The sequence below is a fragment of the Hypomesus transpacificus genome, chromosome 26 (genome assembly GCF_021917145.1).
Source record: "Hypomesus transpacificus isolate Combined female chromosome 26, fHypTra1, whole genome shotgun sequence".
Lineage (NCBI taxonomy): Eukaryota > Metazoa > Chordata > Actinopteri > Osmeriformes > Osmeridae > Hypomesus > Hypomesus transpacificus.
Window position 1 is genome coordinate 3,585,709 of NC_061085.1, and position 18,322 is coordinate 3,604,030.

At 41.3% G+C, this 18,322-nt stretch overlaps 2 protein-coding genes across 4 annotated transcripts in view; both read right to left on the bottom strand.

The window, feature by feature from the left end:
• Positions 1-6,912, bottom strand: part of atp13a3 (ATPase 13A3) — a 25,534-nt gene extending 18,622 nt beyond the window's left edge. The window contains exons 1-3 of one of the 3 annotated variants that reach the window (XM_047049473.1): positions 6,670-6,911; positions 6,129-6,204; positions 1,306-1,381 (exon numbers count right to left, since the gene is read on the bottom strand). The gene's annotated coding sequence lies outside the window, so the exon portion shown is untranslated. Of the gene's footprint in view, positions 1-1,305; positions 1,382-6,128; positions 6,205-6,669 lie in introns of all 3 variants that reach the window. The other 2 variants (XM_047049474.1, XM_047049472.1) reach the window with 2 other exon arrangements.
• Positions 6,913-8,109: 1,197 nt separating this feature from the next.
• LOC124487344 (phospholipase A2 inhibitor and Ly6/PLAUR domain-containing protein-like) lies at positions 8,110-10,970 on the bottom strand. Its single transcript, XM_047049601.1, has 5 exons — positions 10,890-10,970; positions 10,576-10,680; positions 10,255-10,416; positions 9,702-9,818; positions 8,110-9,591 (listed from the first exon to the last, which is right to left on the bottom strand). Exons 1-5 carry the CDS (start codon positions 10,957-10,959, stop codon positions 9,278-9,280), a joined length of 768 nt encoding a protein of 255 aa, XP_046905557.1. The 5' UTR covers positions 10,960-10,970; the 3' UTR covers positions 8,110-9,277.
• Between the last annotated feature and the right edge of the window lie 7,352 nt (positions 10,971-18,322).

Here is an 18,322-nt window from a genome sequence, read left to right on the forward strand (position 1 = left end):
CATTGCAGTCTCTGTTCAACACACTGATATGCAAGTTCCTTCGGGGCCTTGAGAAGAAAATGCTGTTAGATTGAGTCAGGATGGCGGCTGCAATTCAGAGGGGCTTTTGGCAGGACATGCTGTCATATCAACAATGGAGAAACGCAAGGCAGGCGAGCGAGGACAAGGAGAAAGGCTGAGGAGAGTTTGTAGGGGCTAAGAGAATGCTCCAAAAGCCAGAGAATGGAGGGGAGGGGGGGGGGGGGTGCAATAAAGGAAGAGAGACATAAGCGAGAAGGACAAAGGGGAAGGGGGGGGTGACCCTGGGTTGGGACGCTGCCTGGGCTCCCCCTGCCCTCTGCCACCTGCCCCTCGCCCTGATCTTATCGGCCCCGCTGCAGGGGGAGTGCGTTCCCTGGCACACAGCGGGGATATTTTGCTTGTGACCAAGCCCTTCCTACCATTTAACAGCACGGGATCTGGAATGGCGCTTCGTCTGGAGGCTGGACAGGCCCCTCTCTCTCTCGTGTGTGCGTGTGTGCGTGTGTGTGTGTGTGTGTGTGTGTAATAAATCACTGTCAAGTGTATTACTGATAAATAGCACAAAACTAAAGTAGATACGATTTTTTGGAAAAGATCAAGTCTAACTAGCTGTCCTCAAATAATATTAATTCAGTATCCGTAGGGGTCAGATGGCTGAGCAGTTAGGGAGTCGGGCTATTAATCAGAAGATTGCCGGTTCGATACCTGGCCGTGCCAAATAACGTGTCGTTGGGCGAGGCATTACACCCTGCTTGCCTCGGGGGAATGTCCCTGTACTTACTGTAAGTCGCTCTGGATAAGCGCGTCTGCTAAATGACCAAATCCAAAATATCCATTCTTGTGTAGGTGTAGCAAATAGTTAAAGCACTGTTACATGTCTTGAGCCTGCCATAAAGTGATCCTTTATACAGAAAATAGCCATTCTTGGCCTTGCATAGCTTCTTCAGTTTTACATTGTTGGTACATAGTCACAGGCTACAGAGAAAGCATGGCTAATCAGCAGCCCCAAATGTTTTTTCTACTCAGGACTCATAGCATCAATAGCTCACTTTTTAACCGGAGGTAAAAAAGTAACAGTAATGTTTGCAGGGTATTGTGTCAGGCGTTGTGGAAGGGAGGCTGTGGGAACTGTCTTTGAACCAAGTGTAGATGTTTAAATACAGATCCCCCAATTCATGTTTTGGTCAGAGCCCCTAGAGAAAGACAAATGTAATTAACTGAGCATAGCAGACCAGCCCTGGTAGGAAGTACCACACATGGCAAGCTGAAACCAGGTATTCTCACCTTAGGTGTCTGGGCAGTGAAGTTACCAGGCTGTCCTTCTCCCCGGTTAACTCTCTCACAACACCAACCTGGACCCCTGAAAGACACACTTTTCAATGAATATACGGAGTCTGGGCGATAAAACAATAGTAATGTGTACTGCTGTAGACACCTCCTCAAAAGCAATTCAAAAATTGTTCCATAGTTTTACTTAAGAGGCAAAATGCCAGGAACGCAAAGAATGCACAAAGTGCCCAGCGGTAGCATGAGCAAGTAGAGGGTGAGGGGAAAAAAAACACAGGTTCTCTCGTCAGTATGGTTTCTCTTAATTTTTGGTCTAAACAATATTAGAACGTTGGTGCATTAGCAACTCTGTTCATGGCTCTGTTGCCAGCTTGTAAAATTCTTGAAAGGTATTATGAGCAAAAGAAAGCAGTCGTTTACTGCTTTCTCATTGTTGACAAGGATTAAGCAATCGTTGCATCACACTTTTGCTTTAGGGTTTAGGTATGCTTTTGGACAAGGACATTACTAATGTGTACCAACAATAAAACGTTAGTGATGTGGCCCAACAACGGACGCAAGAAAAGTTGACCGAAAGAGTATACCAGCCTTAATTATCAGACAGCGTTTTGGACTTCATTGAGAAATCTCAAGCAAAGCCACTAAAGGCTGTCTGTAGTGTTCTTCTTGTGTTTGATGACTCGAGACCCCCTCCTCTCCTTCCTCTGCCCCTGTTTGCTTTAATAAAAGGTGGCTTTTGCGCAAGGTAAAGACTTGTATTGCAACGTTACGAACCACACACACAAATCTGTCCTCAGCAAACTGTAAAGAGCTAACATCACACCCCCTTTCAAACTGTCATAAATGCTAACAAATATTTTACCAAAAATGAGCAACGTCTATAAGGTAGGCTTGATCAGTCACCTTTTCCCCACAAGACGTGCAAACCTACAAACACCGGTATTCCTGTTCTAGTTTAAGACCAGAATGAACTGTAATAAGCTAGGAGATCATCTGACCGTTGCCGTCCGTGGCTTGAGTCCAACACAGAGGAGATCAAGAAGAAAGAGTTGCGGGTCAAGATGAGACCCAGGATTAAAGTGGCGTGTGAGGTGGCATGTAAGCTGGCGAAATGAACAGCGAAACTAACCTAGGGAGGAGAACGAAAAAAGAGATCAAACATGCACAGAACTCTTAAGTCGGGCCACATGCTAGTGGATTAACTGTGGCACCGCCTAGGAAAACTAATGAGAAAACTCTTGCAAAGATTAAGCGAAATGACAAAACCCCTTGGGACAATTGTAGAAGGCTACTGCAAAAACAATTTTGATTGTTTTGAGCATGTATCTATTTTTCTCAACAATGACAATTAGCCTTACTGGGGCAGTTTAAAATCGGACTTCAGCATTCCGACCCATTGCCAGAGAAACTGTTTAACATTGCTTGCCTAAATGTCATAGTTGTTTTCATTTTAAACCTCTCTTCCAGCCTCATGAGCGACAGAGAAGGGAGATAACCTGGGGCAGACTAGGTTCATGTAGGATACCTCTTGGGACGGACAACTGCGTCTATCTGGCTTGCGCCTTCAGCTTTTTTGCCTAAATATTTCTGAATATGGCTTATGAATATCTGAATATTTCTAAATATGGCTCTGTCTTTGGTGTCTTTCTTCTTAGGTCAGTTAAATTGTGGCTTAGATCCTTGATCCATCCCTGTTCCCGCCGTTGGGGCTTTGGTTTGCCTTGGCCGACGTAAAAGCAAACAATTGGGCTGCAACTACAAAGACCCACCTCTGCACCGCTGCCCGATGGCTCAGAGGACAAACCCTACCAGGTTGCTGAAGGGACTTGCACCATGTCAAGATATTTCACACCCCAGCTCCAGATCAACATTGGCAGACCTTCTGTCATTGGCTGTGGTCTTTGAGTTCACCTGTGAAAGGCCCTTTAGCATTGGCTAAAGGCTCGGGGGGGGGGGGGGAGATCAGTGCCGCACTCCAAAGCCCTCCATAACCAACTCCAAATCTTCTGTTTGGCAAGGACACCCTGTATGCTTGGAACCCGAGGGGGAGATTGTTTAGCCGTCATGCTGAGAAGCAGACCACAATTTCTGAAACTACGTAAGGTGCAATATACAAAGCTAGATGACTTGTCGGAGTAGACAAAATCATTTCAATTAGTTTGACCATTTCTTTTTTTCAGGCACAAGCAAATGTGATTGGTCAGGGAACGAATGACTCACCATCCCCAAATCATCCCATTATTCCATCCTTTGGATGAACAGTCAACCCGGTATCTGTAACAGTAAAATTCTGCTGGTGCCATCGCTGTCATGTGTTTAAATATTACCACATTGCAACTGCGTTTCCAAAATATATCACCTGAGGATGTGACAGGTTTGATTGGATCTCTAATAAAACAGAGACTCCAAGAGTCCAAATCTACAATTATGGTCACCCAGGACATTGACAGGCAAATAGTAGCCAAGTCTTATTCTCAGACGCAAGTAAGTGACAAAGGTCCCACCACGTTGTTGAATTCTCAGACATAATTATTATTGTACATAATCTTGTGGCCATTTAAGACCTAAGGCAAACACAAAAATATTGTGAACCTACATTTTATTCTGAACATAAACACGGTTGGTCATAACCACAATGAGACAGTCATTGTGAGAAAGTGGAGCACAGCCTGAAGGTGTGAACTTTGTTCCACAGGTTCTTCAGCAATCAATGATGAAATTAAAATTGTATATTAACTTGTGATGACATAAGAGTTGCAAACCAAAACTAATAATGATAAGGCCCACCATCATGTTATGCATTATCACACTCATGACTATCCTATGACAAATACAGAGCCAGAACAACCAATACAAACCAAAGTGTAGATCAGTAAGGCTGTATGGATCACTTCAGCTAGGCCTATTGTTCTTTTTGAACAACGAGAAAATCAGCCAGGTGCTATAGTGATTCATAGCATTAACCTCAGTGGCTGTAGTTTTCTTGGTTTGAGGGTGGTCTGATACCTCAAGCTCTTGATGACTTGCCATTTGTTGAAGTTGGTCAGCAATACTGGTTTGTGTCAGTGACACTTGAAATGTAACAGAAGAAAATGCAATATTGCCCAAATAGCAATGTACCACTTTTTTTTATAAAGTAAAGACACTTTTTAAATCAAATCAACTAAATATTTGGGTATTTCCACACAAAAGGAAACACCTTTTAACATAAAATCATAAAGGGGAGTAATTTGGTGTACAGGGCTGAGCTACCATAAATTAGATAGGGGTGAATGTAGTCACACACAATTAATTTAAGTTTATTGTCAATAGAAGACCATCTTTAATGCATCAGGGCCAATATAAAAACGATTAATCTCTTTACGATACAACCAATTCTAAGCTAACCTAGAAGACAACACTTTGCATTACTAAAATGCTCAATGCCAATGTGATTTTGCCAAGTGTCATTTCGCATTTGGCTTCACATGTTCCTCTGCCAAGTGTCTTGCTGTGTCAGACAAGGACTCATGGTGAACATTTCCTTGCTAGTAGATAAGGCTTTAGCCGTCTATCTTGTGGTTATCTTGTGGTTAACTATCTTGTGGTTTAATTATGCCTACACTGTACATAAAGGTATGGAGCCAAGTTAGTCTTGGTGTGCTAAAGAGGGACTGGCATAAAACAGGCTGTAGCCTACTATTCTCTAAACCAAACATGACCAACATGTTGTGACTTCCACCTCACAGAATCTACTTTCTCTGTGCAAAGACAGGATGCAAGGTAGTCAAGCCAGCAGTCTGAAAATAACACATTAAAAAGGCAGACAGTCACCTGCACATTATTGATATATTGCCTTACCTTGCTGGCTCCCTAAATGGATTGTATGTCAGAGCATATCACATGAGTACAAATGGATGGTTCTGTGTTGGGTTCTCAGTTATCAGGTCAACACCATGATGAAGACTGTGCTCCCTAACCTTAGAGTTTTAAGAGCATCTCGCAAAACACTCACTAGTTAGACTTACCCTTGACACTCACTAGTATTACTACAGTTGTACTTTAGTATTAGAAAATCTATGACCATGAATTATTTATTGTATGTATATTAATGAGCCAATTGCTTGATACATAATTTCAATTAAGGTAAGTACATCCACATATTGATAAGACTAACAATAATCAACATGTGTTGTTTTTTGTGGCAGGGCTTTATTAATACATCAGCCTAACAGTTAGAGCTAAGAATATTGAGTAGCTCGGTTAGCAAGAAGATCGAGCTAAGCTTGGATCTCGTTGGGACCCAAGTTGACAGTGGCAACTTTCACTCGAAAAAAAGGAAAACATTTGCATGCATTATATCCAGTAAGCCTCTCTCTAAGTTAAATGACCATAACCCATCAACAACATAATTTAGTTTGCAAGGACATTTAGTTTTTTTTAAAGACAAATCTAGCTCCACATCAGTGCCGAAAATCTCCAAAACCCTGACCCAACCAATGACACATACTCGCTCAATGTACCCCCATAAAAAGTTACTCTTTGACGTAGACAATATGGACCTATTTAAAACGTTTATAACGCAAGTAAATAAAGTCGTGACTATATTCTAGTTTCAATTTGAAGTCTCAACAATAAAATGTGTCATGTGTTAGTTTGCAAACGACTTACAAATCGTCATTGAAGATCGTACTGTGACACAAACCTGTCAGAAATTACATCGCTACCGACACCAAGAGGTTTTTACTTAAGGTTGAAATCTTAAGTTATATAAAATAAAATAATGCCACTTTAAAACCAAACAGTTTGAGTCTTGATCATGGCCAAGGTATGGCACTTACCTTCCCAGCTACTAAAGCCGCATTTAGTGGGGCTTTGTTTGACAGGTCGTGGCAAGTGTGCGCTTCACACAGGAGTCTGGCCATGTAATCACAAATATGGAGCAAGCTAAATGTTACTTGGCTTGGATGATCGTAACTGCTCATAGATATTAAAACAGTTTAAATTAACTGACTATTGATCGATCCGTCAAATAACTATCAGCCTAGGTATGCTCGCGTAGGTAGCTAGAAATCTTCCTGGTTTAACGTGTTAGCCAACAAGCTCGCTAGCACTAACTAGCTAGTTAAGTACATACCATAACAAACATTTCATCAGAAGGAACCGTTACTCTAAATTGGTTTTCCCATTAAACTTGGGTACCCAGACCAGTGATTGACAATCAAGTGACTATTTAGCTAGTGTGTCATTAAGGCTGGCTACAAGATTCACGAATGACCAGAATGGCAGACACAGCTTCTGGCATTGCTAGCTGGCTAAATAACGTCAGTGGCTAACACATGGACTGGCGTTAACAGTCCAAAAACGAGTCAAGACACTTACCAGAATCACCCGGATCATTTAAGGATCACCTTAGAGTCATAGTGAGACAAAAGCAGTTGTTGTATCGAAAATAATACGTCGTTGAAAAGCGATCTTGATAGAATTTAGTAATCGAATGGGTCCCCACAAAAGGAGATGGAAGGTGTCCTACTGACAGTTAGGAGCTGTGTGGCTGTAAATTAGTCGTTTTGGTGAACTGCCCTGAACTGGCTGCGTCCCTTCTTCTTCTCCTCCGCTTATTTTGTCTTCCGGAAGAGTTGGAGCGGCCAACGCATGTCTGCCTCCTGTGCTGCCTCCCAATGGTAGCTTGAAAAACAAACTGAAGTTTAATTTTTATTTTTTCTTCTTCTTAGATTTGGTCGGTGGACAACATCCAGCTAAAGATGCATATACTGCCATCTATTGGGTCAGTGAGTTTATGGCCAACTATTTAAACCACATATTGTAAAATAAAATATATGAATGTAAAATGGGAGTAGCCTAAATAAGGCCATACCACTGTAAAACAACTAGCCTACTATAAGCACATTCTCAGCATGGGCATCATCGTCAGCCATTATTTCCGGGGCTGCAGCCCTGAACGTTTTGAGTGTAGCCCCGCATTTAATTTCAATATCTCGACAAAAATATGTGTGATGTGTGAGTTTTCGTAACATGCTTTAAACGTCTGTCAAAATAAATGTAGTGTCTCTTGTATGTCAGTGATAGTCTCTAGCTCTAACTAGCTAACTGAAGGGATGTAGGTCTGGTGGTCCGACCGTCCGCTCTGATTGAGAGTCAGTGACAGAAAGTCAGCGCCGTCTGTCTACGACTACGCCCCTGCTCAGCCTCACACTTTTTGCAAAACACTACACACACTTCTCTACAATAGACACATAAATCTAAGATTGAAATTTCTTTGCCATTTCAAGACATCGCCATTAAAAATACAATACCTATAAACCAATTGATCACAGCCGTCAAGTGTACAGGCTTAGTTCTAAACCCATTAATCAGGCGTAAGCACTATAAAAAGGCAACAGGTACCTGTCTTCAACAAAAATTGAAGGCAATGTTGCAGTGAGAGGAAAAGGATGACAAGGAAGAGTGAGGATGAGAGGGGGAGCCCATGGAGGAATAGTGGTTGGGAGAGGGAGAGGTAGACCTGGAGGAGGACTTTACAGTAAATGAGATTCGATCAACATTGGATCACTGTGTAGTATTATTAGTTTTGAGTGTTGTGTTGTGTCCATGTTTTTTTATATATATATATATAGTTACATACTTTTGAATGTAGCGTTTCATGTTGCTTTATTTTCTTTATTTATAAATTAATGAATAATACAAATAATAAATAAGTTTAATACTTACTGTAAGTCACATTTTAAAAACGTATCATACAGGGAGCAGTCTATGTGAGCTAAACTGTGAATGATTTGTCCATGCATGACACAAAATGAATTAATTGACTAATCAAGTTAATTATTTTCTCACTCAGACACAACCACCACCAAAACTTTATGTACCCACAAGTCAATTTACACGTTTACATACTCTTTTCAAAACTTTAACTTACTTAAGTCCTAAATCTAACATGATACAAAATTCAATAGACAGCAATTGGCTACATTTATACAATAATATTGTATTTATATTTATTTCAAAATATATATTAAATACCATCTAAACAATTACAACATTCCAAGGCTGATTCCCATTGTACACAATGAATCCTGGTTGCCTGGACATATCGGCAGAAGATAATCAGGGATAGACCAGCCATGCCCAAAGTTTTTTTTCCTAGGTGTGTTGCCCAAGATGACATAATATGTGATGTGGATGAGAACCTGTGACCAAATGCAGTAGACAGAGCTGCCTAGCGTTGTTACTGTATCGGTACAGGGTGTACAAATGACTGCATTGTATTTTTGAATCACCCAGTGTGAAGAATTAAGGGGAAAAAAAGAACTTTGACATGTTGAATGATGTCTAATTCACTCTTTTACGTTATACCGCAGGGTATGCTAAACAGTAGAGTGGTGTCATTCTTGTTTTGTAAAGACGTTTTGCTAAAGATAACATTGTGTAATACTACCTGTTGTCATTGTTTATAGGTCAATACTTTATGATTGACAAAGTGTGCTTGCTGGTTGATAACCTTTGCTAGTGTTAGATATATGCAGCAGTGTCCGTAGCGGGCGGCTCAACACCCTACGTTCTCGAACTTAGAGTCTTAGTAGTTCCTTTGTCCCAGCTGTCATGAAACTCTAATATATGACTTCACACTGTTTTTTCACTATACACCTACAATATACATAACTCATTGTATTGTCTGTTTGTATTGTATTGTCTGTACATATTGTATGTAATTGTAAATATGAAAGCTGTGGGAGATACCTGAATTTCCCCACGGGATTAATAAAGTAGACATCTATCTCAATCTATCTATAAACACGTATAAAGTGTAATGGCAGTTTAAGCGCATTTTGAATGGGAAAACAACTCCTGTGCCAAGCTGAAAGTTGCTTAGGAGAATTGTATGAAGAGTTCTGAAAAGGTGGCCTGAGTATTGAAAAATAGGTCTTAGTTAAAAATAGGTCCTAAAAAACTGTAAGCAAGTGAACTGTATTTAGTAGGTAAATTTGACCATCATAGTAAGCCACACTGGCATGAGAACCACACTCAGTGGACCAGTAGAAGGGGCTGTATTTTTCGAATCAGTAGTTTGGGCTTGGGTAGTCACCTCTTTAGTAAAGAGGTGGGTGGTAGTCACAGAACCAGCAGTAGAGAGTATGATATTCTGCACACCGGTATTGTTGCCTGCGATATTCTTCCCACGACTGCAAGAAATCGCATCTTCAGTTGCAGAAGCCAAAAAAGTGGCCATCAAAGACACACTGCACAAATTGGAGGATATACAGCCCTTGACGACACCCGTGCTTACTGTAAAAGAAGAAAAAACAAACATACTGACCTTCTCTTCAGGGCACACAGGATTCTACTGTAAGTACTCCAACACGTGTTCATGATCATTTCAGCATGGAGACACTCACCGTTGACAACAGCACAAGTATCCTCCAGTCCGACACAGTTTGCCGGGGTGTTACACACAGTGTCTGAGTAGTTGCTGCAGGAATCACACTGTAGGCCGTTTGGCTCTTGACTGGGGACTGCAAAGAAACACAGATCTCATCAGATATACTGTACTGTTCTGTTTTTGTTATATTGATTAGTGTCTCCTCCATCTATGAAAGTTGCAGTTAGAATGGATTGTTTTTACTGTCCAGTCTAATTTAGAAAAATATCCAAGTTACTCCTAAGTACTTGTATTTAAGATTCCTAATTGTCTTTGTCAACATCCCATTCTCCTACAGTTTGTATTGTTCCATTATTGCTCCATTGTCATTTAACGTAGTGCTCATAACACTTTCCCCTGTTGATGACCAACTACTGTAAATCCTACCTGAGATGCGTTTGAAAAAAAACACTTATTTGAGAACATATGAATACTTTCACACATTACATATTTTTTTCAATGTATATCTCATACCTTAAACATCTTTAGCTGATATTGTTTAGCTAAAACGACACCTTTGTTGGTCTTACCAGGTAGAGTCTGTTTGTTGCAGCCGTCTGAGTCACAGCAGAGCACAGATTCAGACATCGGATCGATACCGAAGTTAAGTGAATAATCCAGCTGAACGTTCAAACGTGTTCTGCACTCCACCGATTGTGTGCAGTACTTTCCCTTTGTAATTGTTTTACCAACTGGATAAAAAAGAACATTTCAACGTACACATTAAATCAGAGCATTTTGCAAAAATGTTATCCTTTTTTTGATACCAAAGGAAATGCTAAATGAAATGAATGACAGTTTAGATGGAAGAAAACCACAAGAAAACCTTATTTCAAATTAAATAAGTTTACCGAACAGGGTATGTGTCAGACATACTGAGTCTGGTTGTGATGGGCAGGTGGTTATAACTTCACTTGAGCATGGTGGATCACATGAATAACAGTGCAAGGATTCCACTGGAAAAACAGAATAAGACAAATAAACATTTAGGACGTTTGTCCAAGAATTGTATTATAAATTATATAATGTATAATATATACAGTAAGGACTTGATCAAAACCATACGTTACACCTCCTTGTACTTAAATCTCACCACAATTCATGTAATTCATTCTTGAGAACCTACTTAGTACCAGTTCAGCTCAATCAAAGTATGTTGTATTACCCGTGAGGAGAAGAGCCCAAGTAATGGAAATAATCAGAATCAGCTTCATCTTGGAACTGCAGCTAAGCATCTGTATATTGAGCTGGAAGCGACTCCTTATTTAAGCATTCAGAATACAGGAGGGTGGAACAAAAAACTAACTGTGACGTCATAAAATAATGGTCCAGCCACATTCTTATCATTCAAAAAGGATGCACCAACCACTAAAATAGAAATTAAGTAAACACGTTCAGGGTTAGTCACATCTGATTGACGCGTTTGGACCTGTCTTAGATCAGGTGACACACACAAAACAGGTTCTACATGACAGCCCATTTATACAGGGACAGAAACCCACTTAACCCTGGAGCACCTTTGCCAATTCTCTGAAAGAAATCAGGGATTTTCTTTATGCTTATGTTAATCTGAATAAGTAGATCAGCTATTGCCTTATTCCCTATTCATATATTCTCATATTATTCATTCACATATATGAGTTTCTATTGTAACCTACAATGTACTCTTATGGCAGTCACAGGTCTGTGATGTGGTATCCCTTGAAGCTAATAATGCTAACTATGTTCCCACACTAAAGAGTTAGCCCTACTCCATGTGTAGGCAGGACTGACCCTAATGAATATGCTGGATCCTGAAGATTTTTTAATGTTACTTTTAATCCTGTTTTGTGGATATGAATAGTGAAGAGTCATGATTGACGTCATACCACATCCCTTACTATTGGTCCGGTGACTACCATAGCCCCAATTTCTGGACCAGAGACTACGACAGCCATCACTACTGGTCCACTTACATCTGATCCATTTTGGAGGTGCATTTTTCCAAAGCAACATAAAAATTTGTTTCTACAGTTGGACTGATATTAAAGGACTAGATGTATACATCTCTCATTGGTTCGTGCCAGGGAACGTTCTGTATGAGAACCATACACAATGCAACAAACAAAGTATCCAAATTACAACATTGCGTATCTCTGATGATCGGACAACGCTACAATAACAATAAGATTATTCCATATCCACGTGCAATATCGTCAAAAGAATGTTCGACATGATCCTTTAGAGCACATTGACATAAGTATCTGACGAAGTACACGCCCTAAGGGCAAAGACACATACTGATAATCTGTGCAATCCAACCTGAAGGGCCACCTCAAAGTACCATGGAAGAGGAAACAATTTTAGACAGCCACACCTCACTTAGATTACTGTGTTGTGTGTCAGCCTCCTCTTCTCCACATACCAATCTGACTCACCTAGGCGGTTACCCAAATTGTCAATTTGATCAACTGAATACATGCTATTTTGGGTGTGTCAAACAACACAGTTACCTCAAAAGTCCCAGCACTCCAGGCTCTGACTACCCAATAATCACGGAGGTCCTGGTCAAAGACCAGCAGGGTCCCAGGCAACTATAGTCTCTCCATTGGTGTGCGTACTCACTGTGTTTCGTTCGTATCCAACATTGTCACATGAAATCAATGCAGTTTTAGAAATGAGCCCCCAGAGCAGTAAAGATGGGTTTGGCAGTCACAAGACTAATAGTGGGGTCTGTGTTTTGATACACAGAACTAGTAGTCACCAGATCAGTAAATCAAAATCTGAATCACCTTTATTCGCCAAGTAAGTTTGCACAAAAATGGCAAAAAACCTTAAACCTTACCATGGCACTGCAAGCACATGACATGATACGTGACTCGAGTCAATGGGAGGACATACTGAACACCAGCCCATTCACACCCCTCTCATCCTCACTCTTCCTCATGATAAATACAGATAAGGATTGCGCGAGGCATCAAACATTCCAATTCAAGTGATTGCAAATGGAGGAGGAGGCACCAGAGCGTGACAGATCTGCACGTCTTTGATCTGTGTGCATTTACATGAATGCTGTGTGCCTGAATGCAGGTGTATTACTACATGGGCGTGGATGCCATCCAGGAGAGTATGCTGGTGGACGAGGGGGCTTTGAACAACGCCCTGGTGAGTCTCGCCCAGGCCCTGTAGTGCGACCTGGGCAACAGCTTGCCTGACCTCCACTTTGTTTATGCCTCTCTGTAGCTATTCTGAAATACATGTGAAGGTATTTATTTTCATAGGTGTGAGGCATGATGATGCAGTAGCGATGAAACCAGAAGAACCAGATCCAAACAGGCTGCTATACAACAATGTATTACTGAGAATAAAGAAAACAAGAAAGTAGAATCACTGTTCAAGTATAACCAAATTCATTTATATAAAAACACAAAGGAGGTTTTCATTTATACTGTACACAGAAAGAGTTGATTTACACCAGCTATGGGATAATATATTCAAATATATATATATTAAATGTTGATGATAACAGAAAAGTTAAATATACTGTAGAGTATGTTCATGACTTAAGAGTAATTTACAATCCTGGAGCCCACTACACATTTAGCCCCAGTACTTTTTGACCAGAGTACACATCTCTGCATGGATCACAACTACTTGGAAATGCCAATAAATGTTTTATTTTGGATTCAAATTATACCTTGTCTGCTGCTTGTAGGGGCACAGACACTCCTAGGTGACAGGGCCTCAGTCATCCTTGGGGATTCCAGAGGAACATATCATCCTCAGGGTTCCCTTTTCCACTGACTTCTTCTCTGTCTTCTCCAGGAGTTCATCAGGAACATCTTCAGTAGTAACCTGACACTTAGCCTTGCCATTGATGAGGGCAACCTTCTCGGTCTGAGAGATCCGTAAAAAGTTGTAGGAAACCAGTTAAATATATCTGTTCAACAAAAAGCACTACAAACCCAACATTAAATAGGAAGGTTGACTGTGCCATGTTGAGGTAATTATGTTATCACCTCAGTATCCACGGGAGTATCCATACCAACCATTTCATTGGCTGCTGCTATGAGATCCTCCACAACTTTGCAAGCTGCAGTTTTCAGGCCGTCCATAACCAACTCCTTGGCTTCAGCCTTCACCAGAGCTTTTTCAGCACGAACATCCGTGATGTGTCCAGTTGCCACAAGCTGTATGGCTTCAGGAGGCAGTAAGGCCAGGGAAAGACTTTCAGAGACAGCAGCCAGGGATCCCTTTTCCACCGACTTCTTCTCTGTCTTCTCCAGGAGTTCATCAGGATCATCATCATACATTATGGATCCAGCTGCAGCAAGCTCTTCTTTCTTAAGGTTTCCTGTCTGACGACCTACCGCGCTGCACCTGAGCTGCTCCAAACTTTTTCCAAACTTTTTTGTCTTGTTTATTGCTATATTTTATATATTACTTCATTTATTCATTTATTGTGTCGTTACCGATGTAATCTATACATCTACTGTCTCAATTATAGGTTTACTCGGCACGGCTTTTTTCCTTGGAGCTCGACGCTACTGTTCCTGTTGAACTAGCCAATTCAACGTTCTGACGAATTATCTTGGCTGCCATAAACTATTAACGTAAGTTAACTATAATGTCTCACACCCACTCACATTGTTCTACATGTGTCATTTTGTTCGAAAAGTTGACTCTATTAGAGAGTCGCGTTCAGTCGCTTGAGGAAGAACGTATGCTAGTAACTTTAGATGCGACTGGCGCAACATCACAGACAGGGAGTCCTAGCGTGAGTGAGGACTCAAGTTTAGCCCCACCGGTTTCACCTTTGCAGCATGGTGGGAGTGGGACTCCGCAGACGTTAGTGATCGGTGACTCCATCACTCGTAACATTAGATTGGAGGGACCAGCGACAGTTTACTGTGTACCTGGGGCCAGAGCTACCGACATAGAAGCTAATCTTAGGGTGCTGGCTAGCACTAGGGCTAAGGCAAATGCCCACGCTAAGGCACATGGCGCACGCACTGATGATAGGTATGAGAATATTGTCATTCATGTCGGCACCAATGATGTTAGGCTGAGGCAGTCAGAGGTCACGAAGGTTAATATTGCTCGGGCATGTGACCTTGCTCAAAAGATGAGTCGGCATCGAGTAATAGTCTCTGGCCCACTACCTGCTAGGGGGACTGACGAGATCTACAGCAGGCTTGTCTCTCTCAACCGCTGGTTGGCTCGCTTTTGCTCAGAACAGGGTTTAGGATTTGTAGATAATTGGTCTCGTTTCTGGGCCAAACCTGGCTTGTTGAAAAGTGACGGGCTCCATCCTAGCTGGAGAGGTGCTTTTCTTTTGTCTAGGAATATTGAAGCTATTCTAAAGCAGACCTGACACTCACTAGAACAAGCCGGGCTACAGTCTCTTAGAGAGTCTGATAGGTATGTTGATAGGCATGCTGTGAGCTGTTGGGGCCCCGATAGCTCAGCTTGTAGTGTAGCCAGGGTGGTTGCTGATGTTGTTTTTCCCATTGAGACGGTGTCGGCCCCCCGCCCTTTTTCCAAATTCCGGCCCTCAATTATTAGGAATTATACCAATTTAATATATATTCAGCCTTGCTCACCCGTTGCTCTTCCTACTCAGTTTCCTGATAACAGTGCCACCTTTTCAGAAGTATTATCTACGTCTAAAGCTGCCAAAATCCCATACTGGAATGTTGGGCTCCTAAACATCAGATCTCTATCCACAAAGGCCGTTTTGATTAATGATCTGATGTCTGACTGCAGCCTGGACCTGATTGGTCTCACCGAAACCTGGCTAAAACCTGATGAATATTTCCCCCTGAATGAAGCATCGCCTCCTGATTTTGCGTATTCACACATCCCTCGTGTTTCAAAGAAAGGTGGTGGTGTTGCTATGTTATATAAAGCTAGCTTCAACCTCAGCCTAAAATCTGTAAATACCTTTATATCATTTGAGATAATTTGTATGAAACCACCAACTACTTTAAAAAGGACTAATTCTACTACTGTTGCCCCCCCTCCTTCGTTTTGTATAGTTACTCTATACCGGCCCCCTGGCCCATACTCCCTCTTCCTTGAGGAATTTGCTGATTTTAGTGCTGATCTTGTGACATACACTGACAATATCTTAATTATGGGTGATTTTAACATTCATGTAGATGACCCAAAAGATCGTCTAAGTAAGGCCTTTACTGCTCTTATGGATTCCACAGGTCTCACTCAGGTGGTTTCTAAACCTACCCATCTTCACTCGCATACATTGGATTTAGTTCTCACGCGGGGAATCAAGATTAGTGATGTCATTGTCCATCCCCACAATCCTATATTATCAGACCACTGCCTGGTAACCTTTAAAATGGATCTCTGCCAGAGCCTTGGAGGCACCCAGAATATTTCTATTAGCCGCTGCTTAACCCCAAATACAGCTCTGGAACTGGCTAGTATTCTACCCGCTGCACTAGAAGCACTTGATGTCCCGAATAAATCATTAAATGCTAAAACAAGGGATCTGAATTTGGTTCTTCAGCAATCCCTAGATTCTGTTGCTCCACTCAAACCAAGGAAAAGAATAGACAAGAAACTGGCTCCATGGTATTCAGAGGAAACCCGCACTCTCAAGAGGTCCACTAGAAAATTAGAGCATAAGTGGCGTACCACTAAATTGGAGGTTTTCCGCCTGGCCTGGAAGGACAGCCAAATAGAGTACAAGCAAGTCCTCATCAGGTCCAGATCAGAATATTTCTCTAAGTTGATTAGTAAGAACAAACACAACACTAAGTTCCTATTTGATACTGTTGCAAAACTCACTAAGAAAAGTACACTCTGTGTTAGTTCAGATCTCTCTCCCAATGATTTCTTAGATTTCTTTGACCAAAAAATCTATGCAATAAGGGACAAACTACAGACTAGTCCTGGAGGAGTGGCCATCAACACTGATTTTCCCTCTGTACCCAGCATTCTGCATGTTGAGACTCTCACTCACTTTAACCCTATTTCTATGGAAGCATTCATCAAGCTGATAGATTCCTCGAAACCCACTAGCTGCCTTCTCGATCCCCTCCCTGCCAAACTTTGTAGGGAACTTCTCCATATTATTGGACCGCCCATGCTTAGTATTATTAATGAATCTATTGTAACTGGACAAGTCCCTGACGATTTCAAACAAGCTATTATCAAGCCCCTTCTTAAAAAACCAAACCTGGATCCAGGTTGTCTTAGCAATTACAGGCCCATTTCAAAATTTGCCATCTCTCTCCAAAATTTTGGAAAAAGCTGTGGCAAAACAGCTCACTGAGCACCTCTCCTCAAATCAGCTCTATGAACCTCTCCAGTCTGGATTTCGTCTTCACCACAGCACTGAAACTGCATTAGCCAAGGTAGTCAATGATCTATTATTAGCCTCTGACGCGGGCTTTAGCTCTGTCCTTGTTCTTCTAGACCTAAGTGCAGCTTTTGACACTGTAGATCATGAGATTCTCCTGAAACGTATGGAGAATTATGTTGGGATTTCTGGTACTTCAATTCAGTGGTTCAGATCGTATCTATCTGATAGATCACAATATGTCCACTATGATGGTTGCTCATCCAGGAGCTCCATTGTAAAATACGGAGTACCACAGGGTTCAGTTTTAGGCCCTCTGTTATTTTCACTCTATATGTTGCCTTTAGGAAACATAATTAGAAGTTTTGGGGTAGATTTTCACTGCTATGCCGATGATACTCAGCTATACATGTCTATAAAGCCGGGAGAATTTCCACATGCTATGGAAACCTGTGTTTCCGGGTTGAAAACTTGGATGACTGCAAATTTCCTTCTTCTTAATTCAGATAAAACCGAGGTTCAAATTTTTGGTCCGAAAAAACACTGAAATAATTTATCCCATCTAACCTTAGACTTAGACGGCGTCAAAGTATCTCAAAGCCAGCTGGTAAAAAATCTGGGAGTCACAATGGACCCAGACCTTTCGTTTGAGTACCATATTAAGCAAATCACCAGAACAGCATTTTTCCATCTACGTAATATTGCCAAAATACGAAAATTCCTCTCAAAGGATGATGCTGAAAAACTAATACATGCTTTTGTTACGTCCCGATTGGACTACTGCAATGTGTTGTTCTCTGGCCTCCCAATTACCTACCTAAAAAACTTACAGCGGGTGCAAAATGCTGCTGCTAGACTATTGACTAAAACTAGAAAGTTTGATCATATAACATCGACTCATATCTCTTTACACTGGCTCCCTATCCAAGCCAGAGCTGATTTCAAAGTTCTACTACTAACTTACAAATCTCTGCATGGATTGGCACCACTGTACCTCTCCGGTCTCCTTGCACCCTATTGCCCCGCAAGGACTCTAAGATCTCAAAATGCCGGCTATCTGGTAATACCCAAAGTTAAGAAAAAAACTGCTGGAGGTAGGGCGTTCTCATATAGAGCACCTCTTCTTTGGAACAAATTACCCATCTCAATTAAGGAAGCTGATACTGTCTCGACATTTAAAACTAGATTAAAAACGTTCTTGTTTAGTCAATTCTATGATTGTTAAAGGGAAGTATGTGTGTACTTTCTATGTAAACCTGGGGTGTGTGCTTGCCTATGTGTGTATCACATGTAAC